General features: G+C 33.8%; 1 protein-coding gene across 2 annotated transcripts; it reads left to right on the top strand.

Annotated features, from left to right (window-relative positions):
* The first annotated feature begins 1,098 nt into the window (after nt 1-1,098).
* LOC137823311 (protein ACTIVITY OF BC1 COMPLEX KINASE 3, chloroplastic) lies at nt 1,099-11,385 on the top strand. 2 transcript variants are annotated; one of them, XM_068628393.2, is made up of 8 exons: nt 1,099-1,722; nt 1,822-2,049; nt 2,924-3,259; nt 3,526-4,081; nt 4,392-4,578; nt 4,685-5,051; nt 10,576-10,722; nt 11,071-11,385. In XM_068628393.2, exons 1-7 carry the CDS (start codon nt 1,420-1,422, stop codon nt 10,690-10,692), a joined length of 2,094 nt encoding a protein of 697 aa, XP_068484494.1. In that variant the 5' UTR covers nt 1,099-1,419; the 3' UTR covers nt 10,693-10,722; nt 11,071-11,385. The 2 variants fall into 2 exon arrangements, with proteins under 2 accessions (XP_068484494.1, XP_090149603.1); XM_090293477.1 differs by having other exon boundaries at nt 1,274-1,722; nt 1,822-2,051; nt 3,516-4,081.
* Nucleotides 11,386-22,656: the final 11,271 nt, after the last annotated feature.

Genomic DNA, 22,656 nt, shown 5'->3' with positions numbered 1-22,656 from the left:
CAAGTCAGGATCAGCGTTTGTAGAAACTTGAGGGAATAAAATTGTAGATATCAATGACCTTGTTTTGTAGTACTAATACATATCCAAATATAAGTGGTTCTGGATCATGCCATTCGCATCACCACAAGTCTACGCCACTCTAATTCACAAAAAATATTTAGACCCATAAAGCTGAAAAAAAATCTAGAGTTTCTTTTCTTCTTTAATTATAAGCTTTTGCAATCATTTATGCTACCAAATTTCAAGGTTCAATATGTACTAAATTATATCAAATTAATAGTAAAATTTAAAATTTAAATTTTTTAAATAACAGATAGAATAAAACACAACTATGCTCTTTTTAAACTATTTTTTAACTTATGAAATGAATATGAAAAATGTTTACTTTACATAACAATAAATTTATTAAGTGAATCTTTTTCAAATACTTAAGTTATAATGTAATTAAATTTTTGATATAGTTAGCGAATATTTTTATAATATAATATTAAATAGAAACAGACTAAACTGAAACGGATAAGTTAATAACTCTTCCGTCGAAAATATTGTAAAAAATGCTTTCATTGAAACTAACTCTTAATAATATTCTCAAACAATTTCTTTTAAAATTTCTATATAGGAAGAATATATTGAAGCCAAACTACCAATCCTATTTTGGTTACTATATCAAAGAAGCAATGTGTATAGTAGTTTAAATCTACATTTTCATCTCAATAATTTTATTAATATGTAGTTTGGATCTTTTTAAAAAAGTTTAATAACATATTAGTTATTTAATTTTAAAAAATCAAACAATTTTGATCTAATACTTCTATATTATTAAATTATTACAGAAAAAATAATGTGTTTTTGATTAATAACATATATTAATTTTTTATAGGGACTAAATTTTATATTCAAAGAATTATGAGGAATAAAAAGAAATTTAAACCTATAAATAATGTTACTTTGTAAAATAATTGATTTAGGAGAAAAATGAATGAGTTTTTTTTAAAGATAAATAGAGAACGTTACTCACACTCAATTTAGACATGTACGGATTATCTTTAAGTACATAACTATGAGAATACAAATAAAGGATCATACGGCATTACAAAAGAATAACTTGAAACCAGTTTTATCTATTTGATGTTTAAACGAATTACTATTTTATTATAATATAATATTTTTAATATTGTAAAATGGTTGGTTTTTTAGTGTGAAATAAATTTCATTATATAAAATATTTTGTTTTCATATGAGTATTAATGACGTGCACAAAAAATTTTGTGTCATGAAAATCAAATGGTCCAAATGCAATTTCGTGTATGCTTTCCCCATTACTTGTTTGACTCATTTTCAGTTCATCCAAAAAAATAACTGCCATTTAACTTCCGAGTGTCCACGGCATAATCAGAATTGACAAACCCGACACCAACCATGGCAACGGTGGGGCAGCCGTGTTCTTCATGGACGCGCGGTTCCATTCCTCTCTCCAAGCGCCTCCCACGACGTCGTTTCAGCAGCAGAACCACCACACTCACGCGCCTCACCCCACAAGCTGCTCTGGTCCAAGCACCGCCTTCACCTTCCGCGCCCAGAGACAATAGCTCCATTCAGGTACTCACCCTGTCACGTGCCAATGACTTGCAAGCCGAGGCCCGAGCCATGACACGTGCGGTCAATGCGACCGTCTACAACCCGCAACTGATAGCGTCCATGTATGGCTCCCAACCCGTTAAGGTCTTCTCTCTCTCACACCCTTTTTGGATACCCTTTTGGAAGTTCTTTCGTGGGTACGAATCGGATTTTGAGGATTGGTTGATCCCTTTTTTGTGGTAGGTGGTGCGGAGGACCCTTCAGATTCTGGTTGCGTTGGGTTCGTTTGGGCTGAAGCTGTTGCTGGACCAGAGGAGTGGAGTGCTTGATCAGAATAGAAGAGTTCGTGCGTCTGAGCTTAAGGACATATTCACGAAGCTGGGTCCCACTTTTGTGAAATTGGGTCAGGGATTGTCCACAAGGCCTGACATATGCCCACCGGAATATTTGGAAGAGCTTTCTGAGCTTCAAGTGTTGTGTTCTCTTCTTCCCTTTTACTCGTTTTCATTCAAATTCAGCGTTTCTTTTGTTTGTTAATTAGTTAATGATTGTAACTTTACAAAATTAAAAATTTTTAGAGCATGTTTTAGAGGTTGACTACCTTTAAGGGCCTTGTTTGGAGAAACTACTTGAGTTAATATTGATTTAGATAAAAATATGCATGAAAACTTGAAGAAGAAAATCGAAAGTAAAATGTATCAAGTTTCTTCCACAAGTTAAAATGAATTAATGCATATAGGATTTTGAAGAAGTTAAATGAGAACTTGTGAGTATGAAAAGTTTAATCCAGTTTACTTTCCCATTTCTCTTCATTAAGTGCAATAGAGAATATTTTCAAAATAGAATCTTGGTATTTGTTTTAGTAGACCTTATATTACAGTAAAAGAAGATAAATCTTATTTGGATAAACATTTCAACTAGGGTAAAGAATGGAAGTTTGATGATTTATTGAAGATAATTGTTTGAAAATAAGAAAGAGTTAATTTTGCGAAGGCTTGTTTTCATAAGCTTCAGCTTGTAGCTTATGGAAGTAAGACCAGACAACTTATGTGGATTTTAAAAACTGTTTCAACTAGCTTTATACAAAGGGATGAAAATATGTCCATCCAAATGGTGCCTAAGAAGTTTGGTTGTGTGACTCATCAATATGTAGCGTAAATAGCATGCTCTTTTGTGTATAATGTCTTGGTTCTTATAGGACTTGATCAAAGTTAATGCATTGTGGAAATTTATTCACTGATGTAGTGTAGGATGGTATATGCCCGTTATTATAATTTTTGCTATGAAGTTTTGTATTAAAGAATTAAAAGTAAGGGTAATTTTGATCCTGGATGTACTTTACCAGGATGGTTTGCCTACATTTCCTGATGAGGAGGCCTTTGCATGCATTGAGAGGGAATTAGGTCTATCTCTTGACTCCGTCTTCTCTTCTATATCACCATCACCCATAGCAGCAGCCAGTTTGGGACAAGTTTATAAAGCTCAGTTGAAGTATTCAGGAAGACTTGTGGCTGTGAAGGTGCAACGCCCTGGTATCGAGGAAGCAATAGGCTTGGACTTCTACCTGATAAGAGGTCTTGGGTTTTTTATTAATAAATATGTCGACATAATCACTAGTGATGTTGTTGCGCTTATTGATGAATTTGCACGTAGAGTATTTCAGGAGCTCAACTATGTGCAGGTTAGTTCTTCAATCATTTCCATATGTATTTTTGAATTTTCTTTTCATTTCCAAATCTTGTTTTTAAAACATCAAAAGGATCAAACATCAAATCTTTAGCCTATTGACTTGTGTCTAGTGAAAAGCTTGAATCTAGTTGTTGTAGCTTTCTTCATTTGTAGTTATGGGATGTTTGTTCCCTATATGTTAATAGTAAAACTACTTATTTGTAAATTACGTAAGATTCTTTTTCAGGATTGAATGTAAATTTTGACAGGTTCCTGCAGGAGGGACAAAATGCAAGGAGGTTCAAAAAATTGTATGCTGACAAGGAAGATATCTGTGTCCCAGATGTTTTCTGGGATTATACAAGTGCCAAAGTACTGACGATGGAGTGGGTTGATGGAGTCAAATTAAATGAGCAAGAGGCTATTGAGAGACAAGGACTAAAAGTGTTGGATCTGGTTAATACAGGCATTCAGTGCAGCCTCAGACAGCTACTTGAGTATGGATATTTCCATGCAGATCCACATCCTGGGAATCTCTTAGCAACACCGGAGGGAAAGCTTGCTTTTCTTGATTTTGGGATGATGAGTGAGACTCCAGAAGAAGCAAGATCTGCCATAATTGGCCATGTTGTTCACTTAGTTAACCGGGACTATGAAGCTATGGCTCGTGACTACTACGCTCTTGAGTTCCTAGCGCCTGATGTTGATGTGTCACCAATTGTACCAGCACTACGAGACTTTTTTGATGATGCACTTAATTATACTGTGAGTGAACTTAACTTCAAGACACTAGTGGATGGTCTGGGAAACGTTTTGTATCAATTTCCATTTAATGGTGAGATAACAGTATGCTTTTTATTGATTTCTCATTTTCATCTTGTACTTCTTTTTATAGTGATTCTTGAGTCATTTCAGCCTGGGATAGATACACACTTTCTAAAAACACATAGATGACAACATTAATTATATTCTACCTGTGACAGACAAAATAAAACATTTAGTTATTTTTCTTAGAACTTTCAATTTCAATGGTTGAGTAATGTAATTGTCTATTTCAATACATATTTTTTGTTACTTGTATCTACCATTTGTTGCAGAATCTGATGGTTTGGATTTGGGTTCTTTTTTTCATTTTCTTTTGGCAGTACCAGCCTACTATGCTTTAATATTGAGGTCTCTCACTGTTTTAGAAGGTTTAGCACTTTATGCTGATCCCAATTTTAAGGTTCTTGCGGCATCATACCCTTATTTTGCCAAGCGGCTGTTGACAGACCCAAACCCATACCTCAGAGATGCTCTTATAGAGTTGCTTTTCCAGGATGGGAGATTCAGGTATACATACAGCTATCTAAAGTCTATATTTCATTGATCGAACATGATGATAGAATACTTTTTTGAGTAAATTTGCTAGAATATAGATTGATCTAGTCAAGTGCAGGTGGGGTAGACTGGAAAACCTGCTAGTGCAGGGGAGAATGGACAGAGATTTCACTGCAAAAGAGGCTTTACAACCTGTCCTGAAGGTATTATTGAGTCCAGATGGTGAAGAACTCAGGAACCTTGTTATTAAAGAAGCTGTTCGTGTGACTGAAGCTTTTACACTTAGCACAATTTCTGATACATACAAGTCAGTTCCTGATTTTATGAAGGCTCTTGTTTTCAATGGCAATGCCAATGGACCCATTATAATGTCGGAAGGTGAAACACAAAACATGATAGAGCTTAGAGATCAAGTATTCAGGATATGGGGACTTCTGCAATCATCTGATGATTTTGATCCAGATCTTTTGCTACCTATACTACAGGTAAGATCCAGTGTTTTCTGCATTATTGTATTTCTATAGACCATGGACCATTTACAGACCATAGAGACATTCTGCAGGTGTTAATTTAATTATTGAACTGATATCTCATGTAACAAAAATTAGCACAACTATAGCACTTGATCAACAACTTTGTGTAGCAGACACAAGACAAGTACCATACAACTCTGATACAAATATTACTGCATATGATTTCAGCTACACTGATTGCATACAAAATAAAAAATTATTATAAGATTACATTAAAGATTTATTTGAGACTGAAACACATGCTAATTTGAGATTCCTGTAAGCACAAATCCAAAACCAAAATTAAAACAAATATCCGTGTTTCAAAGTCAGTATTAATCATTGTGGATGCAATAAAAGTGATACAGGGATATCGCTAGGAGCCTTCACAAAGAAGGTAAAACGCAGAAGAGAAATTGTAGGGAAAGTCCCTCAAAACTGTATTAGTTCTCGGTAAACTTCCTAACATAGGTTTACAAAGGAAAATGCTTCCTTTCACACAGAGCATTCCCTGTCACAAAACTACTATCCTTCCTTCTCATCTTCCATATAAGAAAAGAATATATAGACTTCCTAAAAGAAAGTCTCAGCCCCCTTCCTGCAACAGTTGTTAACAGCTAACTGCTAACTAATTTTTAAATTTCCTTCTATAATAAAATTTCCACACCCTCTCATTATTCCCCTTTCTATCATTACTCGTCCCTGCTGGAACAACCTTGTCCTCAAGGTTGAATTATGGAAATTGGTCGCAGGCTAAAAGTAAGGTTGAGTATATCTCTTGACCAAATGATCGATACCATCTAGCACCCTCTCCCACAGGATCAATTCTGAAATAGTATTTCCCTAGCACAGTTAACCTTATGCTATGGATGCAAATTGTTTCATTCAGTGCCTCTCCAACTCCTCAGGAATCATCCTCAAGTAACCTCCTATGAATCATTAGTTCCAATTGTCTATTTATGATGCTAGAGCCCCCCACAACTCTATCTACCAAAATAAAAAACTCTTTGCTTTTTGTCTGGTATGCTTTCTTTTACCAGAGTCCTGTCTTTTCTCAAGTCTGTAATATTCTTCCTCTGTTTGCTGGCCCATTTCTCCATAGCACTCACTCTGCTTCCCATTATGCCCCTCAAAGATCTGACAGTTCAGACCAAAATTGTTAGGAGCCTTCCCAAAGAAGGTAGAAGAGAAATTGTAATGACAGTCCCTTAAAACTGCATTAATTCTCAGTAAACTTCGTAACACAGGTTCATAAAGGAAAATACTTCCTTTCACACAGGGCATTCCCTGTCACAAAACTACTATCCTTCCTTCTTAAGAAAAGGATATATAGACTTCCTAAAAGAAAGGTTCATCCCTCTTCCCGCAACAACTGTTAGCAGTTAGCAACTAACAAGTAACTAATTTTTAAATTTTCTTTTATAATAAAATTTCCACACCCTCTCATTATTCCCCTTTCTATCAAATGTGTATAGGGATTATCACTGGTGTTTGAGTATCTAGCATTCATGTGTAACACCATACTGCACTTTATAAAACATCTATAGTCACTTAATTAACATTTAACATAGGAAATGCCATTAAGAAGATGCTCTTGAAACAATGGAGTTAAATTTAGAAAAGGCTTGAGAAAATATAGGAGAAAAGGAACTTGAGAGATATTGAATCACTCTTCAGATTCATATTCATATTACAGTGATGTGTGTATCTTGTAATGAAAGTACAAAGAGAGAGGAAAAGCAATAAGGAAAGAGTTCACCCGTAAGACTTAGATTACAAATAGGAATACCACAAAACAACTTTTATAATGAATAGTATAAACTATTTAAGCATCTCCCTCAAACTGGAGCATACAGATTGTATGTACTAATCTTAGAACATATAAACTGAATTTGAGGCCCTCTCATTGATTTTATCAAAATATCTTCAAGTTAATCATTGGAGCTAACAAACTCAGGACAAATTTCCTATTATTCACAACTTTTCTCTAGCAAAATGACAGGAAATCCATGTGTTTGATTCTCTCATGAAATACTGAATTGGAAGCAATATGGATGGGTTCTTGACTATCACAATACATCCTTATTTGCTGGATTTCATAAAGTTTTAGTTCTTTGAGGGATTGTTTTATTGCACTGAAGTTCACAAGTGATGCCATCACTTTATACTTAGCTTCAACATTTGATGGAGGAACCACATTTTGTTTCTTACTCTTACATGATGAAACAATATTCCCTCCAATGAAAACATAATATTCAGTATTGAAATGTTTGTATACGAGAGATCCTACGGGTTAGCACCACAATACCTAGAGATTTGGATATTTCCCTTATCTTTATATAGTAAATTTTGTCTTGGAGCATTTTTGAGGTATCTTGAGGATGTGAATAACATTCCACTGATTAATGCAAGGTGTGTACTTAAACTGACTAACTACATCAACAATATAAGACAAGTCAGGTCTAGTAATAGAGAAATAAATGAGTTTTTCGACAAGTCTTCTATATCACTGTAGGTTAGAAACATTCATTTTATTTGGTAATTAGTTTCAGGTTTGGATCCATAGGACTGCCTATGAGTCTACTCAATCATGCCTCTTTCTTTTAAGATATCTAATGTATATTTTCTTTTTAAAATTACGATATCATTCTTTGATTGAGTCTCCAATGCCTAGAAAATACTTAAGGCATCCAAGATCTTTGGTTTGAAAGTGGGTGCACAAAAATGCTTCTTTAGCCGAGTGATTTTAGTGACATCATTCCCTATTATGAAAATCTCATTTACATACACAATTAAGTAAACACATTTTCCAAGAGATGCATGACATTAAAAACCCAATGATCCACTTCAGTGCATTTTAGCCCAAAGATTTGAACACTATGACTAATATTTCCAAATCGAATGCAAGGAGATTGCTTGAGACTATAGAGAAACCGACCCAATTTACAAACCAACCCACAGTCCCTCTAAGCAACAAATCTAGGAGGTTGTTCCATGTAGATTTCTTCTTCCAGATCACCATGAAGGAAAATATTATTGATATTTAATTGATGGAGAGGCCAATGGCAAACAACTGCCATGGAAAAAAATAGTTGGACAATAGTAATTTTTGCCATAAGAGAAAAGTATTACCGTAATCAAGGCCATATATTTGAGTGTATCATTTTCCCACCAATTTAGTTTTAAGGTGATCAACTTCACTATTTGGTCCAACTTTAATGGCTCAACTTAACCATGTAACATTTGGCCAATCACTCATAGCCTGCATTGGTAGGTATCAGTAGGTGGCGATGATAGTTTCAGTGTACTAGAACTACGAGAAAAACCTAGAGTATTGCTTGATCGAGGGCGTAATGAGCTAGGAAGACCAAGGGTTCAAGTAATGGAATAGGGAAGACTTGTTGGACAGAGTCAACTTCTTGTGTGGAAGAGTGAAATGAAGGAGTCTCTTCAAAAGATTTGACACTCACAGACATAATTTTGTTTAAGGAGAACAACAACGATATACTTTTTGGAGATGAGAGTATCCTACAAGACACATTTGATGACTCTTGTTAGCAGTTTGTCCAAATTTGGAGATATGTCATGAACAAAACAAAACACAATCCAACCAAAACACGTCACAAAGATCTCTCATTAAATACAGAAAATGCATTTTGAATGTTCACCAATTAATCTAAACAAATATTTAAGTCGGATAGGATTTGGTCCTCAAATGTCATAACAAAATGAATGACAAAGAAAAATAAACAGTGTCATCTTGATTCATGTTGCTTGGGAGAAGAGGACGTAACATGTTTCCCTTATTGACACGACTCAGTCTAGGTCTTGAAGTTTGGTAAGTTTAGGAATCATTTGTTTTAATTTTGATAAGTGTGTATGACCCAAGTGATCGGGCCAGAAGTTTGAGAGATTGAGACGGAAAACAAAACACAGGTGAATTGGTTCTAAAATTGTATAATCCTCTATATTCTTGTTCTGTGCCAATCAATGGACCTGTACCTAAACCCTAAACCCGTGTAATAAATGAATTCCATAAAAAGTTACTGAATAGTTTAATGACTTGGTTAATTGACTTGAAGAAATAAAGTTAAAGGGCTAGGTAGGAACAAATAAAATAAATTTAAAGTTTATAGAGGGAAAAAGAAAAACTTGACCAACTTCTTGAGAAACAACCTTAGATCCATTGACTAAGGTTATAAGGTGAGAAATTTTTTGGAGAAGAAATAGAAGAGAACAAAGAAGTGTATGATTAGAGAAGTACGTGAATTAGTTATCCATAAAGTTTGACTTTCCACCGGTTATGAAATGCAAATTGTTGACTAACTAGGATTTGTGGAAGATTGGGCTAGGTTGCTGGTTTTTAAGCTCACATATTCTTGATATTCTTCATTAAAAAACTTTGGTTCAATTGTTTCAAATTTGGAGATATTAGGAAAATCATGTAGAGAGTAGAAATTCTCTTTAAATGTGACACGTCCTTTTACATACCACCACATCGTTCTCTATTGCCATGACCTCCCCTTCCACTAGTAGATATCATGGTAGAAGATTCAGCAGATTCTTGAAGATTTCAACTTTTTAAGGGTTGAACTTTCTATTGAAGAGACTCCTTATTAAGATCAAAATATGGCTTTATGTTTAGAAAACCTCATAAAATTAGTTTATAAGATAAGGTTTATATATGGTATAAAATGTTTTAATTTCTAATTATGTGAGATCTCCAACAAATATCTTAGAACATCTTTAATTCCTTAATAGGAGATTAACTTTTAGCAATGAAAGATGCCATTTTGTAATCAGTTTGTTTAAGAGATGCTAGCTTATGGGCATAAACATAAAACTGCTGAATGTCATTTGCAAAAGTGTTTTGAGCATTGTTCCAAAAGGGTTTACACGTTATGAGTCATTTGATGGTTCCCAATATATTGGGTTCCACAGATTTGCACAATAGAACACAAAGTTAAAAATCTAGCTTATTCCAATGTTGAACACTTTCTTATGATATTTTACTATTATCATTTAATGTTAACTTTTATCAATAAGATTTTCTTTTAAGAGGCGACATTTAACTTAAATTTACAAAATCTCATCTAACTTAACTTTACAAAACCAAAGATTTGCGTTCTTATTTGGCATCCATCCAATATTTAACTTAATTTTACAAAATCGATATGTAACTTAACTTTACAAAACCGAGAGATTTGCGCTATTATTTGGTCATTTGGATGTGGATTTTATACTTTTTAAAATATGAGAAAGGAGGTCGCAACAGGGACAATGGAGGTCGGTGAAACCAACCAAATTAGTTTGATGTCACTCTGGTGATCGAAGGGCCCAGCTGTGCAAATATTGAATTTAATGTTAAATGAAATAATTTTAAATATTTTGTTGAAGTGAATATAAGGCATTTTATATTTGACCCTCGGTTTCATTTTTCTTAATAAAATTTGTTACTAGTTTAATTTTATATAAATTTATGTTTTCACATGAACAGGTTCTTCAGCAACCTGAGGCACGCAGACTTGGGGAACGTGTTATGGGGGGAATCACTCAACGTCTTGCAGCACGCTTTCTGCAACAAGTACTTCGAGTTCCAACACCTTCCACATAGATTTTGTGTTCTGTCCAAAGTCTAGATAAGGTGTATATTATTTATATTTTCTTTGTGCTTGTTAGAAGGCAATTTTATTTTATGAAGATTGTGAAGAAGTTATCCTCAAATACCATGTTTACAAATTTGTTTTACTTGGTTGCTGCAAGGAAAAAGAAAATACTCTGGTAGGAATATATTTGGAAGAGTGATAATAGGTATATAGGATTCTAGATGTGACAAAAGTTGAACTCCTGAGAGCAGTGTTGATGGTGTAAATCTTTGAGTTTCATGCAGTATAATTTGCAATGCTAGTTTAGTTCGTTTTATATTGAATTGAATCTCTTGCCATACTATGGTAGCTTATATTATTTTGTTTCCTTTATCGTGTCTTAACAGGGAATAGAGGAATTACATTCTTTCAAGGCAAGAAAAGAAATTGATTCTTCCAAAAAATTGTTGGATTAGCTTGTTTGTTTTGGATCCTCTTATTTGCCAAAAAAAAGCCTGTACATATTATATACTCAGTATTATTGATCTGCAAGCAGCAGCAGCATCATCATCATCATCAGATAACAATAATGTAATAGTGTCAATTGAAAAGGCATTGCTCTTCTGCATCTTGTGTTTATATTTGGTTCATAATAGCATATATTTATTGCTGTTCACAGTGACAAGCAACAATAATAATAAGTCAGCACATATTTTTATCCATGGTTTATCCTGCCTTTCAAAATTATATTTCCTCCATGTAGTTGCAGATATATTTAACAGTTTTGAATAGGTTGTATATTTTAAAAAAAAATTACTTTGACACCCTTCTATTGAAAATCTATTATAATAATATAATAATATTTTAAATAAAAAATAAATTGAATATAATTAAAATATTAATTTATTGAGTTGATGAGTGAGAGTTGAAATGCTAGTTTGGAGACGCTTTGTACCCCATGAATAAAACACCAAATTATATGTAGTCATATCTCATCATATCGTTTGATGAACTGGTTCAAATATCAGACTAATTAAGGTTTATTGGTTAAATCTATGATTATCTCCCTATGATTAGCTCAAATCAAATCGATATTGAACTAGTTAAGATACCAATTCAAGGTTTATGGGATAAACCAATGAGTAAACTATGATTTCAATTTATAATAATAAAATAATATAATTGAACTATTTAAATTAATTTTAAAAAATATAATATTATAATTTAATAATGATAAAAACGAAAAATAACACATCTGCATAAAAGTAAAACATTTAAGTCTAAGATTCAATAATACATAATAATATTGTTTAAAAATAATTTTCATGAAATGAAAATTGACAATACTTTGCTTTCTTTAGAAAAAAAAAACAACAATTAAATCGTAGTTATTATTACTCTTTTTTGTATAATTATCTTATTCATCTCTACATTTAAGGTTAAAATTCATTTTAGTACAGTAGTTTTTTAAAAAATAAATTTGGTCCTTATATTTTTAAAAATGTATCCAAATTGGTCTTTTTTATTAAGTCTCATCTTACGGTGTCAAGTGTTGTTTATGTGGCAAAGAGAAGTGGAATTAGGTGTTGTGTGAGGTGTGAGGTGTCAACATGGTCATGTTATTCTGATAGTTGGAGTTACCTTGAAATACTTGGCATACTTGGCATTGTAAAGGAGATGAGGTTTTTAACAGTACAGGAGATGCGGTATTCACGTGGAGGTTATGAAGGGTTGTAAAATATACTGCAACTTCTGGTTGATGGTGGTGGTGCAATAGAAATGCTGAAAATTGCAAATACATATGTTGAAGTTCATTTATTTTTACTGCACATTGTTTCAGAGACAAAAGTGATGTTGGTTTTAGGTGATGCTGGTGGTGTGGAAGATGATATTGGTGAGCATGATGGTGTGGAAAGTGTGGTTGTTGAAGGTGATGTTGAGGATGGTGTGCAACGTCATGATGATGAAGAGGAAGGTTGTGCTGGTGTGGAACCCGAAGGTGATGTTGAGGATCGTGGTGTGGAAGGTGTGGTTCAGGGTGATGAGGAGGAGGAGGAAGGTCGTGCTGGTGTGGAACTTGAAGGTGTTGAAAGTCATGTTGAGGATGATGGTGGTGAGGACATTGGTGAGCATCATGGTGTGGAAGGTGTGGTTGAGGGAGATGATGAGGAGGAGGAAGGTTGTGCTGGTGTGGAACCTGAAGGTGTTGAAGGTCATGTTGAGGATCATGGTGGTGAGGTTGAGGAGGATGAGGAGGAGAAGGAAGGTCATGGTGGTCAGGGTATTGGTGTGGCTATTCATGAAGACATGGAATGTGATCAGGATGGTGGGGATAATGATGGTGGGCATGTGTCAGAAGATCCTTCTTGGTTAAGGGAAGTTGAATTTATTGAAGGTGAAATTGAAGTTCAGAGTGAGGGTACTAGAGATAAGGGTGAGGGTGAGGGTGAGAGTCAGGGTAAGTAAAAAGCAGGCCAGTAATCCCATAAAAGGTTTAAAACCAAATTCTACAGATGATTTGCAGAATTTAGGTGTTGATGATGATGAAAGTGAAGGAACATTTGTGCATGATAGAGGGTTGTTAGATACAGAGTGGGAATCATAAAAGTTAGACAGCATGGACGAAGTTGAAGATGGTGAGGAGGATATGAGTACTGGTGGTAAATTTCCATCCTTTGAAATGCCAAAAAACATGGCATATTTTTCCTGGGATTTGGGTACCTATTTTACAGACAAGGAAGCATTTAAAGATTCCATTAGAACTTATGTTGTCCATTTTAGGGAGGAACTTTAAATTAGTAAAAAAAATAATAATACGAGAGTTCGTGTGTGTTGTATTGGAGCACAAGGACACTGTTAATGGTATGCATATTGTGGGTTCTTACCCTCAACAAGATGTTGGCAGTTAAGAAAAATAAATGATGTACATATTTGTACTAGGTAGTTTAAGGTTGATTTGTTGAGTACTAAATGGTTGAGTGGGAGGTTGGAGTCTTCTTTAAGTCAGTATCCAAAAATGAGAAGTAATGATGTAAGTCCATTTGCACACCAAGCTCCAATGGAGGCAAGTCCATCTGCACCAGGGCTATATCAGCAAGCTCCAAGTCAGGCAACTCTAAATGCATCAGGCCCATCTTAGCAAACTCCAACTCAGGCAGCTCTAAGTGCATCATGCCCATCTTAGAAAGCTCCATGTCAGGCAGCTCCAACCGCACCCCTCCACCATCTCCCCCTACTCAACCAACAGTTTCACTACAATCTCAGCCAGCTCGAAGGACAACAAGATCAGGTGCAAAATTTTCAAGACCCAACATGAGGCTTCACTTACACTCCATGAAAGGCCGGTTTTGGAAGCCATGACTGCTTTTGGAACCCACTGATTTCACCATAGTTGTGTATTTAGAAAACCAATTATTGCAGGCTCCTGCTAATGTATTTTGGAATGACATTTACATTCATGTAGTCAATGTATTTGGTAATTTTTGCAGTACATTAATGTTATCAGGTTCTATGATAATTAAGTTTGCTTCATTCCAAATGCCTCTGATTATTTCATTTCCTTTAAGGTTAAATTTTATATTATATAGCACATTACTTGATACTAAAATAGAAATTAAAATTTTATGTTGGTTTAAAATTTCATTTTGCTTTATCTGATTCTGGAGCATTATACAACACATCAAATATTTGGTTCATTCAAATTCATTTTGCATTGATATAGATTTGGGGATAACCTGGACAGATTAAACTTAAGACACTAATACATATTAAATTAACTCATTCAATCATAATCCCAAAATAAACATTGATACGTCAGTCATGGAAATTTTAAGCAAATAGTCAACATGACAATGTTTATTACAACAACAACAGACAACCCTATTAATAACATCTTAATCCACTTTCTTGACATCTTCAGAGGTTTTTCCAAACTACAGATCTTGTTTCTTTGTCTAGCAATAGTTTCATCTTTGTCATCCCCAGTGTCTTGAATGCACCATCTGAAGAAATTGCATCCCATGCTTACGCCACTTCTACTTTGTATTAGATAAAATGATAACCAAAACAATCAATACCAATGCATATTTCTTCATAAAACACAATTCAATACATCTCACATTGTACTTTGGACACCTCCAAAATTGCCTCCCACCATTTTTGACAATTGTTGTTGTTCTCAAAACTGCAAATTCCCCACAATTGCAAATGGGAGCAGCCAATGTGGTCTTGCTCCCACCACCATGGCTTCAATTAGATCAGTTGTGCACTTCCATCTGATTATAATTGCATGATGATACAGATGCAGACCTATAGGTAGACATTCCCACTTAACGAAACAACAAACAATAAGGAATCAAGGAACAAATCTAGGAAGGAATCACAAAAGCTATTTAGTCCTCCCCTACCAACAAATCCACAACACCGAACTCCACCACAAACAACCCTCATATCTGTGAAGACCCTCGTATATGTGAAGAAACCACCATCCAAAAATGTTCACAACAAAAAGAAACCCTACCCCTCACACTTTAATCTCTGCCAAACCCAATCTCATGACACCTCACACAACACTCAATCTGATATGTCTTTAAATTGACGGTCCACATGAGCACTTCTCTCTATCACATAAGCAACACTTGACACCATAAGGTCAGACTTAACAGAAAGGACCAATTTGGATATATTTTAAAAAACATAGAAACTAAATTGATTTTTTTAAAAACCACTGTACTAAATTGAATATTGACCCTAAATGCAGGGATGAATAAGGTAATTATACCTACTTTTTTTATTAACTAATTTAACTATTTTTTACATTTTTTGATCATGTTATTGGTTTTTTTAACGATTTAATTATTACAATTTCTTGCGAGGATATTCATTATCCAATACTATATAATGTAAGTTATCTATATGAAAATGCATCCTTCTTTCCTCTTTTTGATATTCCTTTATCCTTTATGAGATAAGTTAAGATGTATGTGCATAATTGAGACATTGGTGCCTTGACTAGATTTTCCTTTGTTGACTTTATCTCCATTCCAACACTCTTGTCATGAGAACGTTTTCTTGTTGTTACTAACAGAATTATGAGAACCTTTGCTCCACTTCATGAGGTCTACATGAGTGACAATATCTCTTTTAGGTTTTTGTTTGTTTATTCTCTATTCACGTAACCTCACCATTGTATCATAATCACCTCACCTTGTGATATAAGCTTTTTATGAGTCATAGTGCATTTATTAAGGTTTTATGTAATTCTCTCTACACACTTCCATTTTACCTCGTCAACGAAGGTTATAATAGCCCTTTCATAGAAACATCTTAAGGGATCACTTCACAATAGTGAATAATTTACAATATATATATATTTTTCTGGAGAAGAATTACAACTTAAGTATTAAAAGATTTTCAACTCTTTTCTCATGCATGTGAGACTTGTTAGTTATGTCTCATAACCTTATTCTTTTATGCATAGTAGTGCTTCCTTACATAGGTTTTCAAATAGGACTATTGTAGATTGTGCATTTTACGACATCATGGCCAAAGCTTTATTATAGGTTCATGACTTTTTGTTAACATCCTTTGTTATGTATTATCATGATATGAGTAAACCACTCTTTCTTTATTTCTAAGATGTATATGTATCATTGGTAATACCAAATGGAGCTTTTGAATGTTGATGAATGCTACTTTGTATCAGAACCTTCTTTGAAAAACATTCTTAATCGACTCGTAGAGATTAAACTATGAGACATTAATAAAGTATAAGAAGTTATTGTGAGAATACTGATAGTTGTCGTTTAGTAGTCAAATCACTAGTGCAGAAACATAAAACAAATGCGGTTGTTTTGAATTTATAAATGCGGCTTTATAACCGCATTTGATCAACACGCACTTGTAAATCAAAAAATATAAATGCGGCTATATAGCCGCATTTATAAATACCATTTACAAGTGCGGTTATTTGCTTTAACCGCACTTGTATATGCCGAATCATTAAAAAAAATTAAAAATTTTAAAACATCGTCAATCTTGTGTGAAGCCTAGATTGATGAAGAGTCACGGGAGCGAACAACGGTGGCGGCAGCAGAAGCGACAGCAACGGAGCAAACCAAAAAATCCACAAGAAACCACGAAGACAATGAAAGAGTGCTTCGAGACCACTAATGCAAGGAAAAAAATATATATAAGAAAAACGAAAAACATTTATGCATATATTTGTGAAGATGAAGAGGAAAAAAGAGAGTTCAAGAAACTTACATTGCACAAATGGAATGCAGATGCGGTAGAAGGAGACGAACTCAGAGTGCAAACGCGAAACGAAGGCAAAGACGAGAAATAAAGTTTGAAATTGTGTGTGGCGCGCTTCAAAATTTAAGGCAAAAAAGGATTTACGAATGCGGTTAAAGGTATAACCGCATTCGTAAATCAAGCGCTTTGATTTACAAGTGCGGTTATTCAAATAACCGCATTCGTAAATCAAGCGCTTTGATTTACGAATGCGGTTATTCAAATAACCGCATTCGTAAATCAAAATAATTTCAAAAATGCCACCGCGTTTTTTTCGAAAGCGGTTAGCGCAAAAGCCGCACTAAATAAAGCGTATCCTTTTCTTCTTTTTGCACTAGTGAATTAAAAAGATTTCGACGTAGTCCGTCTAACGCAATGATAGACTACCTAACGCTAGCAACATGATAGTATAGAAGTGGTCAGATGACCCCAAGTCGTCTCTTAACGAATCAATTAATGACTCCAGTGAACAGAATTCAAAACCTATATGCAAGCAATGAAAATTAGCAATAACTGTCAAGCAAAAGGGGTTGTGATTGTTAAGCAAGAAAATATAAATGATGATTTGAAATAGTACAGAATGCAGGTTGACTCCCAAGTTCTTCCACCCAATGAATTCCTCACAGGTTCTCTAAAGATTATTCCTTTCTCAATCCTCAAACAAAGCTAAACCAGATTGAACATGCGTTAATTTGATTCAACTTGAAACTCACCAATAAAGCATGTGTCTACTGGTTTACTCAATACCCACTTTGTTCCATGCGTATACTCTATGGGAATGCTTATCTACTCTCTCTTGAATCATGCGTCCAAGAAATTAATTAGAACAATATGAACTAACTAAGAAACCAAAGTTTAAGATAAGGAAGACTTTCAATCATGCCTTCAAGTGCAATCTCTCACAAAAACCAATTTTCCGGGAGATTAGAAGATAAAAACATCTGTTATAGAGAATTGAAAATTAAAATTTTATTGATCAAAACCTCATAATTCAATGGGGGATTACGAAGGAATAAAAAAAAGGTTTAGCATTCCATGCGGAGAAAAAAATAAAAGAATTACAAAGAAGAAAAGAAACTAAAAAAACCCAATGAAGCTTCTCCCCTTCTTGTTGAAGTTTGTGTCTTTTTAAAGGTTCTTATGCTCCCAAAATCTTGGGAAAATATTATGGTTTAGATTTTGTTACGAGTTTCTGTTGAATAAGATGTTTTGATAATTTCCAAATCCAGCTTGAATCTGCTATTGTGTGTAGTTAGGTAGATTTGGAGTTTTTAATTTGTACTTAGTTATGATCCAAGTTCGTATGATTTGAATTTTTTTTTCAAATATGTGTTAATTTTAGTTAGTTGTTTCGTGTTTTAAATCAGTTGAAAAAAACTTGTGTTCAACTCTAGTGACTACAATAAGTTTTTCAACAGGTTGATTTATCGCAACAACCGATTGAATTACACTTAAGGTTTTTAAAATGATTTATTTTCTTTTACCTTTTCTATAAAGCAAAATCAGTTAGTTATTTCGATAAATGAATTGACTTTTTATGTTCAATTTTTAATAGAAATTGAAAATAATCAGTTTGTTTTAAAAATCAATTAAGTCATTTTAACAGAATTCTGTTATGATTTTCAAACTATTTTTAAATGTTTTTAACATATTTTATTTTATGATCAAATTGTTTAAACCATCTTTTAAATTTTATATAAAGACTATTTTTTTATCATTTCAAAAGAAGAAGAGAGTTTATTAAAAATGTTTTTCAAGAGAGAAGATCAAAGGGCTTTTAATCATTCTTGGAGTCTTGAATCATTACTTATGTGTGAAATAAGATTATGGGTTTTCTATTCTATTGTTCTTCAACTGTATACAACCTAGGTGTATTTTAATTCATTATTTTAATTTTGTATTGTGTGTAAAACAGTTTCATATAGTGTTTATGGAAACTATTTTTCGTTGAAAGTGTTGTGTGTTCTGTAGGGGTTCAAGATCCACACTTTTGGTTGTGTTGTAATCTGATTTTTATTACTTAATGAATTCTTAGTGGTTTGTTGGAGACTAGATGTAGCTCTTGGTTAAGATTGGACCAGTATGAATTTCTCTATGTGAATCTCTCTGCCCTACTATGATAAACTGTTTTAAATAGTGTTTTGCATTAAATAATTAGTTGATTCATAAAAACAACAGGTTTATATTTTTTACGAAACTATTAATCTATTAAATAACTAGTTGAACAAATAAATCAATTGATTGATTTAACTAATCTTTTCATTCTACTCCAGTCTTGCGAAAATCTTGCGAAAACAATTCACCCTCCTCTTGTTTCAGCCATACATTCTAATAATTAACATCAAGAGCTAACTTCTTGAAAGATACTCAACTTTTGATCCTAAACCTTTTTGGAAAATGGCTGAAAAACTACCCTTTGGGGAATGTGCGTCTACAAACAGACCACCTTTGTGGGCTGAACTATCAATTATGAAAGGTTAGAATGAAAAGTTTTGTTGAGTCAATTGATAGAGGAATTTGAGATGCTATAACTAATGTTCCTTTTATTCCTAAGCTTGAAAAAATATAATGTTTTTATTGAAAAACCTTGGTCTCAATGGAATGAGAGTGAAGGAAAAAAGGTTCAATATGAATGTATTTCCAAAAACATCATAACCTCTGCTTTGAATTCGGATGAATTTTTAAGGGTTTCTCAGTGTGCATCAGCGAAGGAGATGTGAGACATCCTTTAGGTGACCCATGAAGGAACAACAAACGTAAAGAGGGAAATGAAGCATGCCTTGATCAAAGAATACGAGTTGTTTAAGATGTGTAGAAGAGATTTACTCGCATAGTAAATCATCTTATTGGTCTACGAAAAGTCTTTGAAAGAGAATAGTTAAACATTAAAATCCTAAAATGCTTGGACAAATCATGGCAGCCAAAGGTTACTACCATTTCTGAATCAAGGAGCTGACTACATTCACCACTACATCCTTGTTTGGAAAGCTCTGGGAGCATGAGCTTATGATTAATCGACTGAATGATCAAGAGAGTGAAGAAAATCATCTGAAAAGCATTGCTCTAAAAACTGCAACACAAAAGATTGATCAAGATTTAAGTGACTGCAATGACAGTCTCAACCATCTCACAAGGAAATTTAACAAGTTCTTGAAAAAGAATAGCAGGGACAAAGCACAACCATCAAACGGGTATAATACCAAGAAAATAATTGAGTTTAATTATGCAAATTATACTTGTTTTGAATGTGGCAAACAGAGACATATCAAGGTTGAATGTCCAAACATTGTGAGCAAAGAGAAAGGTGTTGAAGATGAAGCTTTGATGATTCCAAATCCAAGAAGGATGCTTAAAGCTGGGTTGCTGCTTGTGGGGCTTTTGTCCTGTGTATTTAGAATTTGTTAAATCACTCTTAGTCCAATCCAAAGCTAAAACAATCAAGATCTTTTAAAGAAAACTGTTTTTCAAAGTAAGTGAAAAACAACCTGTTGTTTCTATGTTTCAATCAGTTGTTTTAAACTTAGAGTTTTGTAAAGATTTTGAAAAGCTAAAATTGGCTGAATTTACAAGTCAAAGACAAATCAATCGATTGAATCGAGGTTTCAATCGATTGTTTTTTTTAAAAACATAACACATTCGGTTTTAACTATCAAAATTGTTTTGGCTTGATATGCATCTGTTTTGGGCTTTGTATAACTAAAAGAAACAACTATTTTTGTGGGTTTATAAATGGGTTTTGAATCTCTATTTGAGACACACCAATCAGATTATAGAAAATAGCTTCAGAATTTTTCAAAACGATTGCAAGATTGCTATATGCTTTGCCTTGGTTAAAAGAGTGAAATAAGAGCTGTGTTTTTCTTCTTGTATTAGGTGTAATCTTTCCTATTCATTCTTGTATTTCTGATTATGTTTGAAAATTGTATGTAAAGTGTTTTGTATTTTAATTCAGAGGGTCTTCTGACTGTGTGTGGTGGTGGTGCATCAAAGAGGGTGTGTAGTCTTAAAGGCATCAAGATAGACTCTTTGATGTGTTTGTTTTTGTAATTTGTTGTTGATTACATAATGGATTATCCAGAGGATGTTCTGGGTCTGGATGTAGCTCAGGTTATGAGTGAACCAGTATAAACACATTGTGTGTAATTCTCTCTCTCCCTCTCTGCTTTTAAATCTGTTTAAATATGTTTTTGTTAAAGTGTTGGTAAGAACAATCGATTAATTCACAGAAACAACCGATTGTTTTTCTGGAATCAATTTAAATACATTATGTTTCTTGGCTGATCTGATTGCTTTATCTACAATTCTGCATTTACTTTCATTCTTATCAAGTATTTGCGAAAATCTTTCAAAAACAATTCACCCCCCTCTTGTTTAGCCCTACATTTCTTACAAAAGGTGCTGATAGGAAATATGAGAAAAAAGGCAAAGCCAGAAGAGCGTACATAGCTTCGCAGAACAATGATGATTCATCTTCAAGTTCTTTATTAAAGAATGACAAGGAAGCCAACCTATGTTTGATGAAAAATAAAGACTCAGAAACAAGCAGTGCAAGTTCAAATACTTTTATTAATTTTGAGAATTATAACCAACTGCTTGACCCTTGAATGAATTTAAGTGCTCTATCATACTTTGATCATCCTTGTAGTCAAGTTTCACCAGTTTTCTAACAAGAGATGTTTTATATTTTGGAGTTTTCTTTTGAACCATAGATTCAAGTTTTGACCATAACTCATAAGCATTTGTGTATGAGGACACATGCTCAAACAAACTTCTATCAATATACTTTTGAATCATTCCAACAACTTTTCAATTCAAAAGTTCCCAATCTTTATCACTCTTACCTTCTGGCTTGTATTTGCAATAAATTGACTCATGAATATTCTTATAGTAGAAGTGACCCTCCATCATGGGCTTTCAATATGAATAGTTTTCCACTATCAACTTGATCATATCTTCATTATTAACTCATTCCATCTTGTACAAAACCAAGATCTAATACCACTGTTGTGAAAACCTTCTTAACTAATTCTCACTCCTTGGTGTAGATACGAAATGGGCACTTGTAGAAGTTGCTAGAATTAGAGGCCTTAAACAAGAGGGGGGTGAATTGTTTTTGAAAGATTTTCACAATGATTGAAGGAAGAATGAAAAGCTATGAAGAATCAATTGATAGAGAAATTTGGGATGCTATTGTAAATAGCCCTTTTGTACCTACGTTTGAACAAGATGATGTTTTCATTGAAAAACCTTGGTCCCAATGGACCGAGTGAAACTAAAAGATCTCAATATGATTGCATTGCTAAGAACATCATCACTTCTGCCTTGAATTCTGATGAGTTTTTCAAGATCTCACAATGTGCTTCTGCAAAGTAGATGCGGGACATCCTTGAGGTTACCCATGAAGGCACCACTGATGTGAAAAGAGCAAGGAAGCATGCTCTGATTCAAGAATATGAAATGTTCAAAATGCTTAAAGGGGAAACCATCTCAGATATGCAGAAAAGATTCACCCACATAGTGAATCATCTCATCAGCCTTGGCAAGATTTTTGAAAGGGATAAGTTGAACATTAGGATCCTCAAATGCTTGGATAGATCTTGGAAACCAATGGTCACTGCAATTTGTGAATCCAAGAATTTGACAACATTGACCATAGCCTCCTTGTTTGGTAAGCTAAGGGAGCATGAACTTGAGATGAA

Source organism: Phaseolus vulgaris, chromosome 8 (assembly GCF_051622355.1).
Source record: "Phaseolus vulgaris cultivar YP4 chromosome 8, ASM5162235v1, whole genome shotgun sequence".
Lineage (NCBI taxonomy): Eukaryota > Viridiplantae > Streptophyta > Magnoliopsida > Fabales > Fabaceae > Phaseolus > Phaseolus vulgaris.
The sequence above is the reverse complement of the archived record's forward strand: the minus strand, read 5'-3'. Positions and strand labels throughout refer to the sequence as shown.

Bases quoted from the DNA above. Each gene is read 5' to 3' on its own strand.
- LOC137823311 (XM_068628393.2), top strand. From the start codon at position 1,420: ATGGCAACGGTGGGGCAGCCGTGTTCTTCATGGACGCGCGGTTCCATT. The intron at 2,050-2,923 runs GTGTTGTGTTCT...GTACTTTACCAG, and splicing joins AAGAGCTTTCTGAGCTTCAA to GATGGTTTGCCTACATTTCC. The intron at 3,260-3,525 runs GTTAGTTCTTCA...AGGTTCCTGCAG, and splicing joins AGGAGCTCAACTATGTGCAG to GAGGGACAAAATGCAAGGAG.